The sequence below is a fragment of the Canis aureus genome, chromosome 8 (assembly GCF_053574225.1).
Source record: "Canis aureus isolate CA01 chromosome 8, VMU_Caureus_v.1.0, whole genome shotgun sequence".
Taxonomy (NCBI): Eukaryota; Metazoa; Chordata; class Mammalia; order Carnivora; family Canidae; genus Canis; species Canis aureus.
The window spans coordinates 41,108,918-41,132,071 of record NC_135618.1 but is presented as its reverse complement, the minus strand read 5'-3'; the positions used below and the strand labels follow the sequence as shown (position 1 = coordinate 41,132,071).

General features: G+C 52.0%; 2 protein-coding genes across 13 annotated transcripts in view; one reads left to right on the top strand and one right to left on the bottom strand.

Moving 5' to 3' along the window:
- Positions 1–1,468: 1,468 nt before the first annotated feature.
- DNAAF8 (dynein axonemal assembly factor 8) lies at positions 1,469–14,748 on the bottom strand. Of its 3 annotated transcripts, none has more exons than XM_077906471.1 (9): positions 14,547–14,748; positions 11,973–12,146; positions 10,676–10,804; positions 8,268–8,765; positions 6,468–6,582; positions 4,807–4,945; positions 3,184–3,327; positions 2,743–2,850; positions 1,469–2,139 (listed from the first exon to the last, which is right to left on the bottom strand). In XM_077906471.1, exons 2-9 carry the CDS (start codon positions 12,126–12,128, stop codon positions 1,854–1,856), a joined length of 1,575 nt encoding a protein of 524 aa, XP_077762597.1. In that variant the 5' UTR covers positions 12,129–12,146; positions 14,547–14,748; the 3' UTR covers positions 1,469–1,853. The 3 variants fall into 3 exon arrangements, with proteins under 3 accessions (XP_077762597.1, XP_077762599.1, XP_077762598.1); XM_077906473.1 differs by having other exon boundaries at positions 14,580–14,748; XM_077906472.1 differs by lacking the exon at positions 14,547–14,748 and adding an exon at positions 13,875–14,122.
- Positions 14,749–14,945: 197 nt separating this feature from the next.
- Positions 14,946–23,154, top strand: part of ANKS3 (ankyrin repeat and sterile alpha motif domain containing 3) — a 31,925-nt gene continuing 23,716 nt past the window's right edge. For 2 of the 10 annotated variants that reach the window (XM_077906465.1, XM_077906466.1), the window contains exons 1-5: positions 16,293–16,446; positions 18,410–18,581; positions 20,900–21,098; positions 21,300–21,421; positions 23,056–23,137. In XM_077906465.1, the coding sequence (XP_077762591.1) occupies positions 16,443–16,446; positions 18,410–18,581; positions 20,900–21,098; positions 21,300–21,421; positions 23,056–23,137 (579 nt within the window). In that variant the 5' untranslated portion in view covers positions 16,293–16,442. Of the gene's footprint in view, positions 15,158–15,282; positions 15,504–16,292; positions 16,447–18,409; positions 18,582–20,899; positions 21,099–21,299; positions 21,433–23,055; positions 23,138–23,154 lie in introns of those variants that run through there. The other 8 variants (XM_077906461.1, XM_077906460.1, XM_077906464.1 and 5 more) reach the window with 7 other exon arrangements.

Here is a 23,154-nt window from a genome sequence, read left to right as displayed (position 1 = left end):
ATCCTGGGTCTCCAGGATCGCGCCCTGGGCCAAAGGCAGGCGCTAAACCGCTGCGCCACCCAGGGATCCCCATCTTGGCTTGCCTTTAACGGTCATTTACCCACTTGAACTTGGAACAAAAAGTTTATTTTCTGTCACTGTTTTTATCCTAAATGAACTTCCTGGCATTAAAAGGAGTAAAGATGGGGAAAATGGGTTTAAAGGGAAAAAACTGGCCATTGCTCTGGACAGGCTGCATGGGGGGTGGTGGGTCCCATTTAGTCTGCCTTTGCCAAGCGCCTGAGCCCCAGCCGTGCTGCACATGCCCTAGAGCAGAGGGTGAGGGGCTTTCACAGATGGGCAAGACCGGGAACCTGGGGGACAGCCTGGCCACCTTCCCTGCAGGTAGGCCCAGCCAGGTGGGAGCTGTCTTGGTGGGAGCTGTCTTGGACCTGGCCCCTCATTGTTGGGGGTGGGCGCTGGTGCTCCCATGGCCGCATCAAGTGGGGTCCGTGGCCCTGCTTTTGGCTGCCTGTGGCTGAGGCCGAGCAGAACCTGCCTTCCCCGGTGCGGAGTTTGGTGGAGAGAGACCCTTGCCCACCCTCCACTCACGCAGCAGGTGGTAATTCCAACTGAATGTGACAGGGCATGTCAGCACATTAAAGGCTTCTAGGAGCAAAGCTGTGTGATACTTCTCAACTTAAAATTTTTCTTTTTTTCTATTTGCCTAATCATGTGCCACTTTAGGAGAAAAGCTGCATTTGACCCTGACATGGATCCTGTCCTTCGGGATCCTATCCACAGGCTTTGCAGTTCCAAAAACAACAGATTCAGCATATGAGCCTGAGTGGCCCCCCTGCATCATCGGTGGGGCCTCTGCACCGTGGGGAGCGGGCCTTCCCTGAATGTGACACTGTACTTCTTACTTCACTCAGGCCTTTCATCTCAGATGCCAAGGACCTTGCCAAGCTACTGAGCCCATGTCACAGGTGGACTGCTCTTCCCATGGGGCAGGTGGGGTGGAGCAGGGTGGAGGCTGAGAAGCAGAATCTCAGAAACGAGAACAGAGGTAGCCACAGATCAGGGCTTCAGTCTGTTGGGGGTGCAGGGCTGAGAACAATAGAAAGGACTCTGAAAATGGAGGGGCGGTGGGGGATAATGCTCGCAAAGGAGCGGGAAGAAGGTCATACACCAGGTGGGTGCTGCCCTGTTCCGTGGGGACAGTTTGGGATCAGGACACTCAGTACTCTTATCTCTATGTAAAGGTTAACTCCACCCATAGTTTGGAAAGACCCTAAAACAGATGTGTGCCTTTGTATCCTGGTTAAAGAAAAAAAAACAACAATCTTCACCCCTTTATCAAAGAGTCCATTTGGGGTGTGTGTGGGGGGGGGGAGTGTGCGTGGTTTCATTTCAGCCCATGAAACAGCAGGCATCCGGGGACCCAGAAGATGAGGCTCAGTTCTCCAAGATCCTTTAAACCCTGAGATTCTCTAAATATGTTTTACTTAAGTTTTAGTTTTGAAAAAGACCTTGCATGATGGCAATACCAGATGCACACGAAAGAGGAGAATGCGGACGCAGGAGAGGCAAGCGCCGGCAGCCCTGGTGTGTCAGCATGGACCACGGTCTCCGTGGGGTCTGCTTCCCGGCACTTTCAGAGGAGCTGTCGTCATGGTCTGTGCACAGCTGTGTTCTGGCCTTCTTGCTCTAAATGCACAGAATGACCTGACCCCCAGCCCGAAGGTCCCTGTGCTGCAGAAGCACCTTCTGGTGCTTCTTCCGTGGGAACGAGGGAGAGCCAGGGGCCTGGGCATGTGGATGGAGAGTGGAGTGATCCTGCCCAGCTCCTCAGATCCCAGTCCTGGAGGCAGCTACAGTTGGCCCAGGGGAGGCACCAGGGTCTCCCTGGCTGTCCCTGGCCCAAGAGAGTCGTCCCCTAGCACCCTGGGACTGCCCCCTGGGCATGTGGCCTGGGTGCTCTGCTTCTCAGCCCACGGTGGTACATGTGGCTTCCTCTTGGTTCTGGAGGTGGCTGGATCTTCAGGTATCTGAGCCTTCTGGCTACCGGGACCCGCAGCAGTAGGCAAATTGGGCTGAGCTGTCCCTTTCCGAAATTCCCTGAGCTGTTGGAGAAGCTGACTTTTTCTGGTACAGTCCCTGTGACACAAGAGAAACCACCTCAGCCAACACCAAGTGGAGCCAGACCTCCCAACGCGAGGAGGCCAGAGCGCTTCCAGAAGTGTGTTCCCTGGTTCTCAAGACAGTAAGGGAGAGATTTAGGCCTCTCAGCTTGTGCTGAGGGCATGTCAGCATGTTGAAGGCTTCTAGGAGCAAAGTGGGGGCCTCTGCATGGTGGGGAGCGGGCCTTCTCTGAATGTGACACTGCACTTCCTACCTCACCCAGGCCTTTCATCTCTAGCCAACAACCATCACTACCCGATCCCGACATCGCTTCACTTCCAATGCTATCATTAGTAGGGAGCAAATCAATTTGGGGAACTGTTTTTCAGAAGGCAAGGACTAATCCCCTCTCAGGAGCGAACTAAGGTGTCCTTGGTGTGTTGGGAGGACAGCCATCCAGGCTGGGCCCCAGGTGGAGTACCACGGGCCACCTCCCAGACCACTCCTAGGCCCACACGTGCTGGCCCCCTGTGGGTCAGACAGAAATGAAACACAAATGTTAAATGTGTCCGGCTGAGGCCTTGCTGTGGAAAGCAGAGATGGGACGTCCCCGGGTGGTGGGAGCCCCTTGGTGCTTACCGTAACCCTCGGGAGGAAGGACACTCCCGCTCGGCTGGGCCCCGCTGGTCTCTGAGAGCTTCTGTGTCCTCTTCCTCTTCCTCGCTGTCAGAGGAACTAGAGCTGGGGCTGAGGGAAGAGGAAAGCTGGCTTCACGGGATGTTGACACAAGGCCACTGGGACTTCCTGCCAAGTGGAGGGACATACCCCAGGGCAATGTACCCAAGTCCCCACTCTGTTTGCTTAGAGTTCCACCTGGGTTCTTCCCTACCTGCAGGGAGAGCCTGCTGGAGGGACCCAGTGGGATTGTTGGCCAGGCTCAGCTCCTGGCCTAAAGTACTTCTCCACTGAGCGGTGCCCTGGGACCAGCCCACACTGGCCTTACTCCCACCTGTCCATGCCCCTGCTCCTCCTGAGGCCAAGGTGACCACTGCGAAGCAGGGCTGTCACCACTCCTAGTACCTTTCCAAGGCCCCGACGTCTGATGGCTCTGAGGGCCGCAGATCGATGAAGATGGTAGGAGGCTCTGCTGGGCTCCTTGGATGTGTGCCCTTGGCCAGTGTCAGGCCCAGCTCAGCCTGGAAGCCCGGTTCCATCGGAGCAGATCTGAGATGAGAGAGTAAGGCTTTCTGAGTCACTTCTGGGTAATTACCCGGTGTGACCTGAGCTAGGGCCTGTAGGAGCACCTGTTCTTGGGCTCTTCAGAACAGCCCTCCAGAGTACCAGCACCGTCCATCAGAACTATCTGGTGGGGATTGAAATGTTCTAGAGCTGTGCTTCCCAGGGTGGTGGCCACTAGCCACAAGCAACTATTTAAATTTACTTATAAGCTAATTAAAATTATATTTTATTTTAAAATAAATTTTAGGAATGCCTGGGTGGCTCAGCAGTTGAGCGTCCACCTTCAGCCCAGGGCATGATCCTGGTCCTGGGATGGAGTCCCACATTGGGCTCCCTGCATGGAGCCTGCTTCTCCCTCTGCCTGTGTGTGTGTGTCTCATGAATAAATAAGTAAAATCTTAAAAATAAAAAATAAAAATGAATTTTAGGGGCGCCTGGGTGGCTCAGTCAGTTAAGCATCTGCCTTCAGCTCAGGTCATGATCTCGGGGTCCTGGGATAGAGCCTGCATTGGGCTTCATGCTCAATGGGGGGCCTGCTTCTCCCTCTGCCTCTGCCTCTCCTCCCACTTGTGTGTGCTCTCAAATAAAGGTCTTACATTTTTTTAATAAAATAAAAATAAATTAAAAAATTCATTTCCTCAGTTGCATCAGCTATGTTTCAAGCATTCAGTAGCCATGGGTGGCCAGCCAGTGGCCATCAATTGAACAGTATGGGTCTAGATGTCGCTTTTTTTAAAGACTTATTTGAGGGAGAGACAGGGTATAAGGGGGAGTAGGGAGTGGGGCAAGGGGAGAAGGAGAGGGAGAAGGCAGCGTACTCCCAAGTGTGGAACCCAAAATCATGACCTGAGCCGAAACTAAGCGCTGGTTGCCCAACCACCTGAGCCACCCAGGCACCCTAGATATTTCTGTTGGTCACTGGGTCGGCGGGAACAGAAGCCCATTCATTGGCTCTCAGATTCCTAGAAACGAGTGGAACAACCAAAGTGTGGGAAACTAGGTTTTAAGGGATCCCAGTGCCCTGTGCCCACCTCTGCTCCTCCAGCCTGTCTTTCTCACTACAGCTGGGGCCTTTCTTGCCTTCCACTCCCTTCCAGAGGTGGGGAGATTGGAAATTCTCAGAGAAAGGCTCTGATTGGCTGGCTCGGGCCAGACAGCAGGGTTGGCCTCATTAACAGCCACCAGGGGGGCAGGGCCCTGCTCCAGGACGCCAGTAGATGGAAAAGGAAGGGTCCCCATGGGGTGTGCAAAGAGCAGGTGCTTTGGGGCTTGAGTCCCAGCTCTGCCGTGTAAGGCCTGGGTAAGTCTACCTGAGCCTCAGTTTCCCCATCTATACAATGGAGAGAATAGCAGCAGCCGCCCAGAGTCTTGAGGTGAAATGAGAAACAGACATCGAGCGCCCCACCCAGAGCGGACCTGAGCCTAGCGCCCCGACCAGTTCCACAGAGAGGACAGGAGTCTCACCTGCTGCCGGCCTCCTGCGGCTTGGTGTCCTGGGGCGCATCAGCGGGCACCTTCCAGGCAGAAGCGCCTCTGGACTGTGCGGCACACAGAAGGGTGAGCTGGTCCATGAGTCTGTCCTGGGTGTTGGGCTGGATGCGGTCTGATGGGAGAGATGGCGGGGAGGCTGCTTAGTGGGGACACCCGCTGTTTGCTTACAGCGGTCTGAGCCTTAGGGCCCCTCAGGCTCCCTCGTGTGGCTATAGCTCGCCGTGCGCCCCCCTGCCACTCACAGCGCTCCCGCTCCTTTTTTTTTTTTTTTTAAAGAAATGTGTTTACACAAATCACTTTTTTTAAAGATTTATTTTTATTTATGAGAGAGAGAGAGAGAGAGAGAGAGGCAGAGACACAAGAGGAGGGAGAAGCAGGCTCCATGCCAGGAGCCCAACACGGGACTCCATCCTGGGACTCCAGGATTGCGCCCTGGGCCAAAGGCAGGCGCTAAACCACTGAGCCACCCAGGGATCCCCGTTCTCGCTCCTTTACCTCGCTTCCTCACCCCAAGTCCCACGCGGCGGAGGGAACCACAATGAACAGTTCTGCGCTGCCTTCAGCCCAGGGCCTGATCCTGGGGACCTGGGATCGAGTCCCAGGTCAGGCTCCCTGCATGGAGGCTGCTTCTCCCTCTGCCTGTGTCTCTGCCTCCCACCCCCTCTCTCTGTGTCTCATGAATAAATAAATAAGAATAAAAAGTTGTGTGTTCACTTAAAGAAAAAAAAAGCAGCAAGATTATCCTCTATAGATTTTTTTTTTCACTGAACAGATTGTCTTTCTGTGTCAATACACATAGATTCACTTCACTGAGCTTGAGAGCCTTCTGTGGTGTAGCCGACTGAGCCTGACTCCTGTTGAATATTGAATCTGGGCCATTCCCAAATCTCCCCAATCGTAAACCGTGCCATAAGGAACGTCCTGGAGTACCCAGCTTTACCCACTGGGGTAAGTAAGCTAAGCAGGTAGGGCAGGCCCTGCCTGGAGGAGGGATGGTTTCTCCACACGCTGTAAGGCGTTAGAGTACAAACCCCTGCTGAAACAGCACCAGGGCCGGTCAGCCAGGCGGCGGGAGGGGGGGGGGTGCGCTCTGGAATTGGAGGCTGGAACCCCAAACGCTGCTCTTTGCATCAGGCCAGCCTCCACTTACCTTTGTGGCTGGAGAGGGGAGGAGGAGCTTTCCTTTTATTTACAGAACTGCCCAGAGCAAGGTCAGAATGCAGCCAGTAATCCCAGCCTTGGTTTTCTTTTAAATGGGGAGGGGGTAGAAGCGGCTGTGCTTCGGGCTGGCTGAAGGAGCACCAGTCACAGAGGAAGGCCCAAGGAGGTGGGCAGGAGGGAAAGGTGTCACTCAAAGGTCGGGACCTGCCTGAAGGTCCCTCTCATATCCCCAGAGCCTCAGAGCCTTGTCCACTTCCTCGTAGGGGGTCATATATATAATGAGCGAATGAGTGAATGAATGAATGAATGGATGGATGGAAGTTTCCGCAGACTGGCACTGGTGTGTTCGGGGGCGTGAGGGCTGAGCAGCAGAGAGGATGTGGTGGGCTCCAGGGCTGTCCTTATTTTATTGAGAGGGCCTAGAAGGAGCTGCTTGTGGGGATGCACTTGGGGCCTGGCGTTCAAGGTCAGACCTCGGCCCAGGCGGTCAGCTGCCCACCACGTGGCTCCGGGTGCGCGATCTCCCCTGTCGCCTTCTCGCCCTGCCAGACTCTGAAGGATGTGATCCAAATCCCACTCTTCAAGTTCCTGAAATAATTAAAGCAGTGATTACGAGGCAGCCGCAGGGCCTGGCGGTGGGAGTGCCCGATTCCACAGCTGCCGCGACCAATGGAGGCCATCGTGGGTTGTCGCGGGTTAGAAGTCAGGGACTGGGTGCCTGCCCACCTGGGCACTCTCTCCCACACCTCCGTCACAGTGGGGAAGAGGGGCACAGCACCTCCTGCCGTCTCCTTCCTATGCCTTTTTTGAGCAATACTTTTGTTTTTGGCACAAATGCTGTTTGGCCTGGAAACCCGGTGTTTTCTTAAAGCTCTCTAGGCCCATACAGGTTTAAAGTCGTGGGAAGCTTCGTGTTGCTCTCTTAAGGAACTGATTGTTCTGGGCCGGCCCCTATCACCGGCCCTATCACCCTATCATGGGAGGACTTGTAAGAGAGCGCTGGAGGCGCCTGGGTGTGATGAGAGGAGGGAGGAAGTGAATTAGGAGCTTGTGGACTCTCCTGCAGCTCCTTGCAGCCCTAGAGGTGAGTGAAAACAAGTGCCTCAGGCCAAACAGGATAGAATGTCTTATTTAAGCAGCAATTGGTAAGAATGAAATTGGGGAAAATGACCTTCACGCACATCGTGATGCCAGTTTTCTCTAAGTTGTTAAGAAAATCATCAAAATTTGCAAATAAGGCAAAAAAGAATTGTACAAAGTTTAGATGTCATGCTGGAGCTTTTCTGATGAGCCCACCTCCCTGGGGTGGGGAGCGGTAATTTGGTTTCTAGGGTTGGCCAGGGTCCACCCATGGTAGGACTTTGTAAAACTGAGAACACGTGCGGTGGTTTTCTCTGTCCCGTAGAGATGATAACTCCAGAGGTAACAAATGGCTTTGTTGACTTGCAGGATGTGGACCAATTGTGTACTTAATGTGCAATTTTATCTCAGCATCCCTTTCTTTCTCCCTAGTGTTTTACAAAATCCCAGTTTTCCATAGTCTCTTTGAACTGGCTTTATCATCCTGCTGGTTCCCTCATTAATGAGCTAAACAGTGTTAACGGGTGCTCACACTATCTGTTTTAACAAAATTTGTTCTAGATCTTATATGTGGTCGTCTGTCTTTATAAGCATGCTTCAGATTAGTGTTCTTTACTTTTCTTTCTTTCTTTCTTTCTTTCTTTTTTTTAAAGAAGTCTGGAGTCTCTTTGCTCTTCCTTGTTCTTGTTACCTTTACCTGAGGATGGTCTGTCTGCCGGGACCACACCCACCCTGGGACAGGCAGACAGGCATGACCAGCCGCTGGGGGACCTGGAACCTAGGGGCCTAGGTCATTGCTATAGACTGTGTCCCTCCAAAACTCACAGTGTAATGGTGTTTTGGAAGTGGGGCCGCCGTGAGGTGATCAGTAGGTCAGGAAGGTGGAGCTCTTATCAGAGACCCAGAGCCTTCCACCGAGGCCACGGCCAAAGATGCTGTCTATGAACCTGGAGAGAGGCTCTCACTGGACATCGAATGTGCTGGGCGTTGTGGTCTTGGGACTCCCCCAGTCTCTAGAACCGTGAGAGATGATTTCTGGGGTTTAAGCGCCCCTAGTCTATGAGAGTTTGGCACAGCAGCCCATAGACTGGGACAGGTGTAGAGGGTGGGCCTCAGGTTGGCCTGTGGAGGATGAGCTCATGGCCACTTCCTCCAGCTTCCTGGAGGAAGCTCAGGCCAGGGAGGATGCCTACCTTGAGGGAGAGCACTGGAGGTCCTTCCCAAGACCCCTCTGGGGGCGTTTCTGGTCTCAGACCTGCTGCTGGCGTGGTACAGGATGCCCCCTCCACTTGACTTTGGCCACTGCAGGCTGAGTCCCGGGCATCCCGGGTAACTTTATAGAGTATGTCCTTCTCAATCATCTTCCTTCTCTCCTTACGGAGGGCTCTGCGGCCTATGGAGTCTGCACCCCAACAGGCCCGTGAGGCAGCGCTGGGGGGCTCTGTTTTCAGGTTGCCTTCCCAGGGAGAGAAGGTAGCTTCTTCCTGGGGCCCCCAGGGATGACTCTGGGCCCCCTGGTTGCCTTCCCGCCACATGGGGGTGTCCTCAGGCATTCGAAGAAGGGAACTGGCCTCCTCACAGCTCTCCACAGGCCCTCCAGGATCCCCGCCTTGTAGGGACGCAGAAGCCTTTGTCCTTGTGCCCCACTGCCTCTGGGGTTCTGGAGTGAATTCCGCGGGTACCACGCCTGGCTGTGGGAAAACAGGTGTCTTCAGCATCCTCCAAACCTTACTTTAGGGAATTTTTATGTGTGTGGTAAAATATGTAACATAAAACTTGCTATTTTTGCCCCTTGTAAATCCTACAGTGGCACTAAGTGCATTCCTAATGTGTAACCATCACCCTTCTATTTTCAAAGCTTTTTTATCACCCCAAAGAGACTGTACCTTCCCACGCCCCAGCCCTTAGTAACCACTGTCTACTTTGTCTCTATGGATTTGCCTATTCTAGATCTTCCATGAGTGGAATCCTACACTGTCTGTCCTTTTGTGTCCTTATTAGCTTCGTGTTCCTAAGGTCCACTGAGGTTGTAACATGTGTCAGTACTTGATTCCCTTTCATGGACTGCATGGTGTTCCAATGTATGGATAGAGCACATTTTGTTGGTCCATTTTGTGTGTTGTGGACATTTGGGTTGTTTCTACATTTTGGCCATTGCGAATAGGCCACATGGCTATTGAGGGGTGACAAGAAGAAAGCCAGGACCTTTGACTCCAGAGCAAGCCCACAGTCTCTGCCCTCATGAGTTGGTGCAGGCTTTCCTGTCCCAGACGGGGGGAAAAAAATCCTCCAGAAGAGTTGCTGAGGTAATTGTAGAAATGAAGAAAACACAAGATGAAGTTGTGTGGACATCGCTGCTCCCAAACTAACCAGAGCTCTCGGCAGCCCTTGGAATTTCTGTTTGGGGTTATACTTTAGGATGGCTGAGTGAGCAGGTGATGTCTGTCATGGTGATGGGTGGGAGGCATGCCCTGACTGGTTCTGTAAGACGACTCTGCATCCATGCTTCCACTGAGAAGTGCAGGCTGCTTGGCACATAACCACTCTGTCCAAACCAGCACTAAGAGACTGGACCAGACTCTACAAAGGCCTCCAGCAGCAGGCGGCTAGGAGGACCCCAGCCCCCACTGAAATGCCTGCCCGATCAGGGAAGCGCAATGCTGCAGGAGAATTTAGGGTCTCTTCCAGCCAACACCTGACCTCCCTTTCTTAGAGCATTTACAGAAAAGGGTTTATTATTGTAAGCATGTGTCTTACAGCCCAGAAGCATCTGTGGGGGGCCTGGGAGCCATTCCTTTGGAATGTTCCCATCAGGAAGCACCCAGCCTCTGTCTCCCTTCTCCTGACTTCCATACCTGCGGGTGGACACACCTGGCCCAGTCCCACCCACGCTGACCGGCTCTTTGTGATCTTCACGATTCTGACTCTAGTGCGCCCTGCTCTCCCCCTCCCTCCTCCTCCCTGTAAAACCCCAGTCAGCTCTGCACAAACCGGAGCTCAGCTCTGTCCCCTGCTGTCAGCTGTTAGGGAATAAAGTCTGCTTTCACTGCTTTGTCTGGCTGGCTTGGTCTTTGACATGCGCCATTCCCCTGGTTAATGAGTGACCCTAGTTAGTCATAAGAGTCACAAAGGAGCCAAGCTAGTCTCCTGGAGCTTTTAAGAAGAGCCCAACAGGCCTAACCAGATGGGACCTGCCCAGTGATGAAAGCCTATTAATGGGTTCTATTTATAAAAGCAGCAATTAATTTTAAGCATCAAACTATTAATTTTAGATAGAATTTTTGGTCTCTGGGAAATGCGAATAGAAGAAGATGGAAAATTTGCCCTGATGGTTGGCAAAAACTAACTAGACTATGATGCTTAGTTACAGAATGCGCTGTGGTGTTTTCTAATTGTTTCTTGTGTTCACCTCATCTCTTAAGCTAGGAGTACCTTCTTACCTCTGAATCCCCACTGTCACCCTTATTAAATCAATAAAATTTTAGGGAATTCTGGACTTTTAACCTCTTTGCCCCCCACTGCGGTTAGGGTCCAGTGAGCATAGACACCCATACCCATACCCCAGTCTGCCCAGAGTCCCCAGAGCCTGCTCCCTACAGACCTCAGGAGACCCATCGACCGCAGCAAGCCAGGCCCTGGCAGGGTCCTCAGTCAGCTCCTCTGACAAGTCTGGGATCAGGGCAGTTTGATCTCGCTGGAAGATGAACAGCTCCTCTGTCCCGCAGTCTGACTGTGGACAAACAAGAGGACTTTGGGATTACAGGGCAGCAGGCAGAGCCAAGGGCTTCAGGATCCACCTGCCCTTGCCCTGTGGCTCTGGAGTCATCTGGGGAGATCAGCTTTCTCCCAGGGGCCTTCACCCTGGCTGGTTCCTGCCACTGATTTAGGAAAGGACTCGGCCCTACAGCCTTGTGAAGGGGAGATCCAGGGCTCCCAGTTCTGCGTACACCCGCCGCCCCTGAAGACTTTGCATACACCAGGTGCTCAGTTAATGCCCGGCATTGAATGAACAGGGCAGCGAGGAGGTAGCTGAAAGAAGAGCCCAGCTTTCGCTCCACCCTACAACTTTTAGCCAACGCGTAAATGACACAGAAACTTGGTATCTCTAAGGGGAGAGGGGACACTTGGAGTCCTCAGCTCACCACGAGGATATCTGGAGGTGAGAACAAATGGAGACATGACAGGGTGTTAGGGTCACGTTATCCACTCTGTTAGCCTTGCCGAGCACTGGAAGATACCCGAGGCCCAGGCACCTGTGCTGTGTTGATCTTTGCAGGTATCCCAGGTAGCACCCAAATCCAACAGGCTTCCGTCTATCCCCCTTGCGCTTTGCTTAAATGCCTGGTTGCAACCTGTGTTGTGTGGCACCTGCTACTAAGGAGCTCCTGCCTGTGCCTTGTTTACCTTTCACCATCAGTAGGGGCGCAGTGAAGTCCCCAGCATCCACCATGTGGAGACCCTGCTGCACGCATTAAAGGCTGAATTCAGAGTCACTTTTGTCACCCAGTATTCTCCGTTGGGTGTTCAATGTTAGAAACTAGAAACACAATTACCATCATAGTGAGGTGGGGACTCCCAGGTCTGTAACGTTACAAAGGGCTTCTTGTTCTTGAAGAAGCAAAGTAGGCTCCTTAAATGTTTGTTCAATGAATGCACGCTACCATTTCGATGCATCATGATAAGCTCTTAGAGGAATTCTCTAGTCATGGTTTGCGGTCACTGAAATGGCCTGTGAGGATGCTGAGTACCAGTAAATGTATTCAGAGAACAAAGACTGAGATTATGACCAACACAGAAGCTGACAAGCTCCAAAACTGTTCTTGGGTCAGCATCATGTTGCTATGGGAAGAAAGGGCAGTCGGGGCCCAGGAAGACATAGGAAGAAGGTGCTTGCTTACCAAGGAGGAATCTGAGTCCAGAGATGGGAGCTGCTCCCTGACGGCCTCGAGGATGGCATCCCAAGGCCCTATCTGGGAGGCCCAGGGAGGTGAGGACTCCGTATCTTTGTCCTGGGATGCCATGGGGGCCCAGGCTCTGGGGATGCTTCTCAGCATGCCATCATCCAGGCAGCCCTGCAGGGGATACAGGGCGAAATGAGAGGGCCCAGGGGTCAAGGGTCAAGAGCTCTGCTGGGTAGGGGGAGAGGGCTGCCTTTTCGAAGCACCTACCACATCATGGGGGGTGAAAACAGACTGTGTGTGCAGTGCAGGCAGAGCCCACAGCTACACAGCTGACCCTTGAACAACACAGGTTTGAACTGCACCGGTCCACTTGTGTGCACATTTTTTTTTCGACAAATACAGTTCAGTACTGTAAATGTATTTTCTCTCATGATTTTCTTTTCTCTAGCTAACTTTATGTGGGAATACAATATAGAATACACTTACAAAATATGTGCTAATCGACTAATTATGTTACTGATCAGGCTTTTGGTCAATAGTAGCCTATGAGCTAATGTTTTGGGGGGAGTCAAAAGTTGTATGTAGAGGGGTGCTGGCTTGTTCAGTTGGTAGAGCATGTGACTCTTGATCTCAGGGTTGTAAATTTGAGACCCATATAGAGATTATAGAGATTACTTAAAAATCTTAAAAATAAGATCTTAAAAGAAGTTCTATGTGGATTTTTGACAGTGTGGGGGGTTGGCAATCCTAACCCCTGTGTTGTTCAATGGTCAACTATATGTAGATATATAGAGTGATATATAATAATACATATACATATGTAGGTATATGTATATGATAAATAGAATATGTATATATGATATGTAGATTATGTTAATTTTATATCCCACAGAACATAGATACTATTATCTATATTTTACAGACTCAGAGAAGTTATATTGTTGGTAAAAGACAAAGATAGAATTTGTATCAAAGTAAGAGGAGATTTCAAACCTGACTACACTTTACTGCCCCCTTACAAAGGAACAGACATGTTGGAGTCCCCAGGAGATATTTTTGGGGTCACCACTTGAATTAATCCCTAATGCCCGGGGTGCTTAATCAGATCCCTCTCTCTTTTGTGTCCCAGAGTCTAACAGGAGAAGGCCTGGTCCCTGAGGGGTCAAGACAGGGGTAAGAAGGTGGGAGGATGGTACTTGAGAGCCAGTGTCTGGACATCCCTTGCAGCGCCAGAGGCTGCTGTGCCCCTGGCCTGTCTTTAAATCGAGGTCAGGGCCCCCATCGGGGTGGCAGCCACAGATGTGAGTGGTGGGGTCCTTGCATCTTCTGCACTCCTGGAAGCCGGAGCTGGAGCTTGGTGAACCCTGAACTGTGAACAGCAGGGTGGGGAGGCACCTCACACACACATCAGGGGAGGTTTTTTTTGGAAACGGGGAAACCTAGGTGGCTCAGTGGCTGAGCATCTGGGGGGGATACGTGGGTGGCTCAGTGGTTGAGCGTCTGCCTTTAGCTCTCAGGTTGTGATCCCAGGGTCCTGGGATCGAGTTCCACGACTGGCTCCCTACAGGGAGCCTGCTTCTCCTTCTGTCTCTCCTCCTGCCTCTCTCCCTGTGTCTCTCATGAATAAATAGATAGGGACGCCCAGGTGGCTCAGCGGTTGAGCATCTGCCTTTGGCTCAGGGTGTGATCCCGAGGTCCTGTGATCGAGTCCCACATCAGGCTCCCTGCATGGAGTCTGCTTCTCCCTCTGCCTGTGACTCTGCCTCTCTCTGTGTCTCTAATGAATAAATAAATAAAATCTTAAAAAAAAATGAATGAATGAATGAATAAGATTTTTAAAAAGAAAGAAACGGGACTCTGAGGGACAGATTGTGGGACAACAGAAGCACCAGGTACTACCAGAAAGACTCTAGGTTCTTTGGGCAGACAGAGCAACTAGGGAGGGAAAGGCACTGGGGGCAGCAGGAAGAACACATATAGTGGCTCAGAGGCTGAAAACTGCCCAGCTTGTTGGCGGAAGGAGGTATCCGTTGCTGGAATAAGCGGTGAAAACTGGCCAGATCGCGCAGGGTCATCCAGCAGCCCGGGGGTTCACGCCTAGAGCTAAGCCCAAGAGCGGGTCCAGCCTCCTCCGAATCCTGGTGCCGCCTCCACATCCGTTTCTTGGCTGCAGCCCGTTGGCCCCGCCCCGGCCCCGCCCCGGGCGGGCGCCCCGTCGTTATGACAACGAGACGCCAAAGGCCTCCCGCGTCAGGGTTTTACATTTTATTTTATTTTATTTATTTATTTTTTAAAATTTTACTTATGATAGTCACACACACACACACACACACACACAGAGGCAGAGACACAGGCAGAGGGAGAAGCAGGCTCCATGCACCGGGAGCCCGACGTGGGATTCGATCCCGGGTCTCCAGGATCGCGCCCTGCCAAAGGCAGGCGCCAAACCGCTGCGCCACCCAGGGATCCCGGGTTTTACACTTTAAAGCTGGGAAACAGAACACGTCGCGCGTCTTCCCACCCACTCCCACTCCCCGTTTCCCGCCGTCCTGCCCAAATCCCGACCTGTACCTTCGCAGCCGCGGCAGGCCCGAGGCCGCTCACCTCGGGTCCCCGCCTCCCCTCTCTGCGCGGTCCTGACAGGGCTATAAACAGTTCCCAGTGCGTCCCTCCGGTCGCGTCCGCCCCTCGTGCCGCGGCCCAACTACTGAGGCTGCGGTCGCCTTTGGAATACCCGCCCTCGGCAGAGTTCGATTCCTGGGCTGCCAACCGCACTTCCCCCCCTCCCCCCGCTCCTCTTTCGCGACTTGGCGCGTCCTGCCTCTCCTGGGACGGGATTGGTTCCCCCGGCCAGCGGAGGGGCGGGGTAGGGCGAACTCGCCCTGTTCATTGGCTGCCGCGGGCGTCACACTGCGAGCCCGGCGACCTGACCGGAAGGCTCGGGTGCGGGACGGAAGAATTCCACGGCGCCGGGAGCTGCCCCGCGGACCGGCGAGCGTCCCGGCGTGCTCCGCGCCTCCCGCAACCACTTCCGGGGCGGAAGCGGGGCCGCGGGGTCCGGGTGCTGCGGCGGCAGCCGGCGCGGAAGGAGCCCGGGCGTGCGTGGCGGCGAGCGGGCCGTCCCGAGGGAGTGCGAAGGCGGCGGCGGCGCGGCGGCGGCGGCGCCCGGGGGCCCAGCGGAGGTAGCTCGGGGGCGGCCGGGCCCCCTCCGCCCACCTGGTGCCGCCCCCTGCCGCGCGCCTGCGGGGCCCGGCCGCTTGCTCGCCGCGGGGGCTTCTGGCCGCACTTCCGCTTCCGCAGTCGCGCGGCGGGGACGGCGAAGCCACGTGCGGTGCGGGGTTACCGGAAGGGGGCGGCCGGCGACGTGGGTGCAGCAGTCGGGGCTCGGGCTGGGTCCCCGGGTCGCCGCAACGAGAGACCTCTTCCCCGTGCTTGTCTGGGTTGAAGGAACCCGGCCCCCTGCGTGGGGATCCGGCCCTACGGACGAGCATAAGCCTTCTCCGCAGAGCAGCTACCCGGTCGTTGAGGGTGCGGCGTGGGGCGCGCTGATGGGGGAGGTGGCATGCGGGTTCGCCCTGCCCGTGCTCCTCGGGCCGGTCTGGTTGTGATCGCCACCCTGCAGGCTGTCAGCCGCCTGGGCCTCGGATCACGGGAGCGACCTCGTGGGCTCCACCCCGGAGGACGGACACGCCCATAGGAGGCTTGGAGGGTGTATCGAAAGGGTCCCTGAAGCGCCCAGGCTCTTTGGGCTCTTACCCTGTATCTCCTGACCAGGACTCCTGAGGTTGGAGTTTCTCACCTGTAGAATGAGCAAGCTGGTTGATCTCCGGCTCCGTGCGTGTCGGCAGGTGGTGGTACCAGAAAGCAGAACTTTGCTCTGAGCTTGGTTTCCTACAGGCCCACCTCAGCTGTGTGACCTGGGGCTTGGAAGCGTTCTTTTAGTAGAGACTGAGATCCTAGTGGCACGTGTGAACTGCTGGGGCACCTTTGGGCCGTGGGAATGGATGTGACCTTCATTTTCCCCATTTCTCTCTTTTCTACTCTTGCTTCCTTGTTCTTTCCCACCCATAGTACAGTAGGAGACACATGTTGCTCATGGACCAAATATTCTAATAGACTAATGGCTTGGCATGAATTTGGTTCGATTTCCCAGGATAAGGGGCTGTCATGATTGTTGCATCTCTGGGAAAGTTCCATCGTCGCACGAATTTACCAGTCTATTCCCCCCCCCCCCCATCCCTGCCCGCTTTCCTACTTTAATATATATATATATTAAATTATATATATAATATTATAATATTTATATATTAGTATATATATTTTATTTATTTATTTATTCATGAGAGACACAGAGAGAGGCAGAGACACAGGCAGAGAGGGAGAAGCAGGCCCCTCACCAGGAGCCCATATGAGACTCACGCCCTGACCCGAAGGCAGACGCTCAACCACTGAGTCCACTTTCAAGGAATGTGTAGGTGGATTCCTACTTTGCTGAATACCAATCACATCCTAGTTTCCGTGCTGGGACCTCTTTTCTTTTCTTTTCTTTTCTTTTCTTTCTTTCTTTCTTTCTGCTGGGACCTCTTTTCTTTCTTTCTTTCTTTCTTTCTTTCTTTCTTCTTTCTTTCTTTCTTTCTTTCTTTCTTTCTTTCTTTCTTTCTTTCTTTCTTTCTTTCTTTCTTTCTTTCTTTCTTTCTTTCTATTTCATTTATTTATTCATGAGAGACACAGAGCGAGAGCGAGGCAGAGACACAGGCAGAGGGAGAAGCAGACTCCATGCAGGGAGCCTGATATGGGACTCGATCCCGGGTCTCCAGGATCACACCCTGGGCCGAAGGCAGGCGCCAAACCGCTGAGCCACCCGGGCTGCCCATGGGACTTTCTTTTCAAGATTTATTTGTTTCGAATTTTTATACAGTAAAATTCACTCATTTGGTGTTTGGGTTTATGAGTTTTAATTAACATACAAAGTCAACATACCCCACCAGTCAAGAATCAGAACAAGTATATTACCCCCAAATTCCCTTTTGCTGTCCCTTTGTGGTTTCCCCATTCCTAACCCCTGATACCACCCATCTGTCCTTCTGCCCTTCACTTTTTTTTTTTTTTTCCGGGAATGTCACATAAATGGAATCATACAGTGGGTAGCCTTTGAGTCTGGCTTCTGTTTAGCACATTGTGTTTGAGGTTCTTTTTTTTAAAGATTTTATTTATTCATGAGACAGAGAGAGAGAGGCAGAGACAGAGGCAGAGGTAGAAGCAGGCTCCCTGCAAGGACCCCGATGTGGGACTCGATCCTGGGACTCCAGGATCATGCCCTGGGCCGAAGGCAAGCACTAAACCATTGAGCCACCCAGGGATCCCTGTGCAGAGCTAAATTTTGATAGAACTCCCAAGTCCAGGGTTCTTTCCCACCACACCCAAGAAGTGATTTGGTCCAGTGACCCAATTAGCATTTCTTGACTGCCCATCCAAGAGGTTGTCGGCCTTCCTGAGTTGTGGAGAATTCCCTTTGCAGGACTGGGGCCTGAGGAGTAATGGAGGCAAGTACACAGCGCAGTGTGTGACTCCCCATATGTACTCCTCTTTTTCTGTCTGCTGACAGTCTCATTAGTATCAGCAAGATGGAACTGCCTAAACCTGTACTTATATCATGAAAATTTTCTTTTTTTTTCCTCTCTTTCTTTTTCTTTCACTTTTTAAAAATTTTTTTCTTTAAATTTTTATTTATTGGGAAGCCCCGGTGGCTTAGCGGTTTAGCGCTGCCTTCAGCCCAGGGCGTGATCCTGGAGACCTGGGGTCAAGTCCCACATCAGGCTCCCTGCATGGAGCCTGCTTCTCCCTCTGCCTGTCTCTGTGTGTGTGTGTGTGTGTCTCTCTAATAAATAAATAAATAATATTTAAAAAAAATTAATTTTTATTTATTTATTATAGTCACACAGAGAGAGAGAGAAGCAGAGACATAGGCAGAGGGAGAAGCAGGCTCCATGCACCGGGAGCCCGACGTGGGATTCGATCCCGGGTCTCCAGGATCACGCCCCGGGCCAAAGGCAGGCGCTAAACCGCTGCGCCACCCAGGGATCCCTCTTTCACTTTTTTAAAGATTTTATTTGAGACTAAAGAGCGTGCACAAGTGGGAAGGAAGGTCAGAGGGAGAGGGAGAAACAAGACTCTGTGCTGAGCAGCGAGCTCGATGAGGGGCTTGATCCCAGGACCCTAAAATCATGACCTGAGCTGAAGGCAGATGCTTTACTGACTGAGCCACTCAGGTTCCCCAGTGAAATTTTTCTAAGTCTGTCCCAGGAGTTGATTGCATTGACAGTTTGCTAGGATAGTGACATAGCTGCCTCCTGCAGGTAGGAGTGTGACCATCCTGTTTCACTCCCTGAAGCCACCAGGAAGGAAAGACCTAACCCCTGGGTCTCCCTCCACAGTGATGTCGGAGCTCAGCGATGAAGCCAGTGAGCCAGAACTCCTGAACCGCAGCTTGTCCATGTGGCATGGGCTGGGTGCTCAGGTCAGCCGGGAGGAGCTGGCCGTCCCCTTGGATCTTCACACAGCTGCTTCCATCGGCCAGTATGAAGTGGTGAAGGAATGTGTGCAGCGGTAAGAGATCTTAGGAAATGTTCCTTCTGCTTAGATTTTGAGTGCCGTCTCTGTGGCTTCAGATCTCAAGTAGAGCTGTCAGTAAGCTAATGGGGCCTTGCACACAGTCGTAGACATTTCATACGCATCAGTCAATCCCCGTGTCTCAGTTGTCAGTAATGATTTATGCAGGACATAATAGGTCAGTTTTTATTCCTCCGAAGAGATGATTTAAATTTTTTTTCATGGGCTTCTGAAACATTTCAGGCTTTCTTTAGAGTCATTTTATGGTTTTTACGAATTGCAGAAATGTTCAAACAAAACTAAAATAAAGTTAGAAAGTGAGGTCCTGTGGCCTTCTTTCCCAAGAAGGGTCGTTTTTATCTCTCATGCCTTCCTCTCCCTTCTAGCTTCTACCATAGAGGAGGAGGAGGAGGTGGGGGGGGTTTCATCTTCCTCTGGGGATTGCCACCTGCAGTCTTATACATATGCTAATGTAGTTTTGGGAAAAGGACCAATCTCTTCACCTCCACCCCCCTTACACCTACCTATCTCCTTGTTTCAGTGTTTCATTGATAACTTGGAGAAGCCATCTGTGTCCATACCTTTTTCAGTTCCTAGGGAGCCAAACCAAAGCTTTGTTTAAGCCTCGTGTTTCTGGTTCTCACGTCTTAGCCATCACTTATAAATATCTGGCCAATTGAGTACAAGTGCAACTCTGTAGTAAGGAATAATCTGTCATACTCCTGTATCAGGGGCCTTAGGAATGTGTAGCTGGGTACACAGGCAGCACATTCCCAGTTACAACTCTATTCCTCTGACATTGTTGGGCGTTTTAAACCTTTGGGTGTGCCTTTTTTTTTTTTTAATTTTTATTTATTTATGATAGTCACACAGAGAGAGAAAGAGAGAGAGAGAGGCAGAGACACAGGCAGAGGGAGAAGCAGGCTCCATGCACCGAGAGCCCGACGTGGGATTCGATCCCAGGTCTCCAGGATCGTGCCCTGGGCCAAAGGCAGGCGCTAAACCACTGCGCCACCCAGGGATCCCTGGGTGTGCCTTTTAAATCCACAGTCCAGAATGGCTCCCCAGGGCAGAGGGGAAGTATTTGTGCCCTGGTTGGGATTGTGGCCCTAGCTGGCACCAAGGCTTGCCCACAGTAAGCATAGACCGGGGATTTGAGGGGAGAGGAGGCATCGGAAGGAGGATTGGGCCCAATTGGATATGTCAGAGCCTCAGAGATGCTCTACCAGGGACTTGGCCCTTCTCCAAGTGGAATGAGCACTCCATCAGTGGACCTCATGTGGCCAGAATGAACGGGCCTCTGTGCACTTTCCCAACCAGTGGCTGCCACTCTTTCCTGGGATAAGGACCTTCTGGAATGGCTGCATGGTCATCCCAAAGTCAATAGAAGTTGTCAGTGGATGAAAAATAATTGTCTGGTGGGTGTAGCTTCCTGTGTGCGTACCTTTGAGAGGCACAGACTGTGATCGATGGCCACTTGTTGCCTCTACTGGAGGCAGGGATTGTGCCTGAGGAAAGGCTGTGGGACATGACCACCTGGAAGTGGATGTTCTTTCCATACCACAACCCCAAACCCCAGACTCTAGGCTGGGAAACCCACGTTTGTTTGTTTTTCCTGTGGGAAACGCTTTTCCAGAATTTTGATGGAAATCAATGAGAAAGATAGGATCCTCTGGTCAATGATTTTCCAGGAATGTTTCTGTAGGATGAGGTGACAAGGGAGAAGTATTGTCCATTCTCTGAATCCCTTCCCCTTTCCATTCAGCCCCAGAAAAGCAGATTCTGGTCTGTTGGTAGAAGACAGTCAAGGCTCCAGGTCACTTACTTGACTCTGGCACTCCTGACAGTCTGAGCCAGATCCTTCTCTTTTGGGGACCTGTGTGTGTAGGCTGGTTAGCCACATCCCTGGCCTCCACCCCCAAATGCCAGTAGGTTTTCCTTCCCCAGTTGTGACAACCTGTAATGTCTCTACACTGTGCCAAATGTCTCCTGGGGGGCAAAAACCACCCCTGGTTGAGGAGCATCTGTGTAGCTGGGGGTAGGAAAGAATTGCTGGCCTAGGGGTAGGAGGAGGGGCTGATGATAATGGGCAATTGGGGGAAGATGACAGCTCTGAGGACTTTTCAGAGGCAGCTGTACAGCAAACAACGGTTTTCCCACCTGCCTCCCCTCCCCTGTGACGTCCAGGGTGTCAGGTAACTTCTGCTTCTGGCTGTATTTCCCACTTTTTCTCTTGGTTCAGCCTCACTGCTGGCTTTGGTAAACCTCACATGTGAGATGGTTGGACACATCTAGCATATCTTGCGTTTGTTTAGGAGAGAGTTAGATTTGAATAAGAAGAATGGTGGTGGCTGGACCCCACTGATGTATGCCTCCTACATTGGACATGATACCATTGTGCACCTGCTGCTTGAGGCGGGGGTGAGCGTGAATGTGCCGACCCCAGAAGGGCAGACTCCGCTGATGCTGGCTTCCAGCTGTGGCAATGAGAGCATCGCCTACTTTCTCCTCCAGGTGAGCTATGAGGGGACTTAGGCCCAGAAACGTGAGGGGCTCCTGGCTGCTCTGGTGGAGCTGTGAACCATTGTAACCATAGTGTGTGTATGGATGCATGCTTGAGTAATCATTTTGGTTCTTGCAGTGTGACAGCCTGGAGGGCACCTGCCCCAAACACGGGAGCTGAGGCTGTAACGAGCATTCTATGTTTTCTTGAAGCAAGGTGCTGAGCTGGAAATGAAGGACATTCAAGGCTGGACTGCCCTCTTCCACTGCACCAGCGCTGGGCACCAGCAGATGGTCAAGTTCCTGTTGGACAGTGGAGCAAATGCCAACGTGAGGTGATTACCAGGTCTTTAGTGGTCTCTCTGACTCTGAGGAGGGCAGCTGGGGAGGCAGCCATGGGCCAGAGTGCAGGGTAGCCCCTGCCTCGGGCAGAGGGAACAGGTCTGCCCGGGCCAGGTGTGGTAAGCTTGGGGATAGTCCCAGCTTTTTCCTGCATCTGTCAGGGGACACTAGATGCAGCACTTTCAGTGCCCTGAGCCACATATTCTTTATCTGAAAACTGGGGATAGCAATACATATGTCATGGAATTGTTAGGGAATTACACGTTCTGTCATATATCACAGCCTGGCATAGTGAATGGCGTTTGATTGACGTGCATTAAATGCTAATTCCTTTTTCCTTATGGCCTTTTGTCTATATCGAATGAGGTGATGCTTTGAAAGCAGTCATGAGTTTTATAAGCTGGAAGGGGTGTTGTCTAAAGTGTGTCACGACAATAATCCCCATTCAACACAGCGAGTACCAACCCAGTATCCAGCTGGCACAGTGCACACCCTGGGGGGAAATCATCCCTTGTAAGATGCACCGGAGTTTCACATGCCACTGAGAAAGAAATGTCACTGATTAAAATGCCACTTGCCAGGGATCCCAGGTTGGCTTAGCAGTTTAGCACCACCTTCAGCCCAGGGCGTGATCCTGGAGCCCCGGGCTCGAGTCCCACATCGGGATCCCTGCATGGAGCCTGCTTCTCCCTCTGCCTGTGTCTGCCTTTCTCTCTCTCTCTTTCTATCTATCTCTGTATCTCTCTGTGTGTCTCATGAATAAATACAATCTTTAAAAAAATAAAAATAAAAAAATAAAATGCCACTTGCCTATGGATTTTAAGATAATTTCTGACTTCAGAGAGGTGAAAATGTGAAAATGGTGTGTCTTAGCCTGGATGCAGCCCAGGATTTAGCCTGGTTCCTGTTTTTTAGACCAGCGTGAGAGAAGTGAGGGTCAGGAGGCATCTGCAGACAGCGCTGAGTGAATCGGAACCAAGCACAAAAATAAGTATTGGATACTAGGCAAAGTAAGGACAAGGTAGATGGTTATTCTTGGAGCTTTTGGGAGGATTCCTGGAAGATACTGAACTCAAAAGATTGGATCTGGATAGGTGGACAGGAGACACTGGCTTTCAGTGCTCAGTGAAAGGCAACAGCTGCTTTTTTGCTTGTAATTAAAATGGAGATTTAAGAGATGGCAGGTGGAAGAAGCTTAGAAGGAGTGAAGATCAAGAGACAGCTTGTCGGGATCCCTGGGTGGCGCAGCGGTTTAGTGCCTGCCTTTGGCCCAGGGCACGATCCTGGAGACCTGGGATCGAATCCCACGTCGGGCTCCCGGTGCATGGAACCTGCTTCTCCCTCTGCCTGTGTCTCTGCCTCTCTCTCTCTCTCTCTGTGACTATCATAAATAAATAAAAATTAAAAAAAAAAAAAGAGAGACAGATTGTCTTTAGGAAAAGACTAGAGCTGATGGTAGAATCAGAAGAATTTATGAAGCTCATGTGTTGATGTGAACATTTCTTCCTGTTTCTGGCAAGAGGGAGACCTCGACGCTTAGGGATGGGTGACAGGCCAGCTTGGTTTTGGTCTGCAGCAGGAAAGCTCTCTTCTCCACTAATAGTCTGGCCTGGCCTCTCTCTTGCAGGGAGCCGGTGTATGGATTTACTCCTTTGATGGAAGCAGCTGCTGCTGGCCATGAAATAATTGTGCAGTATTTCCTTAATCATGTAAGTGACCCTGTTTA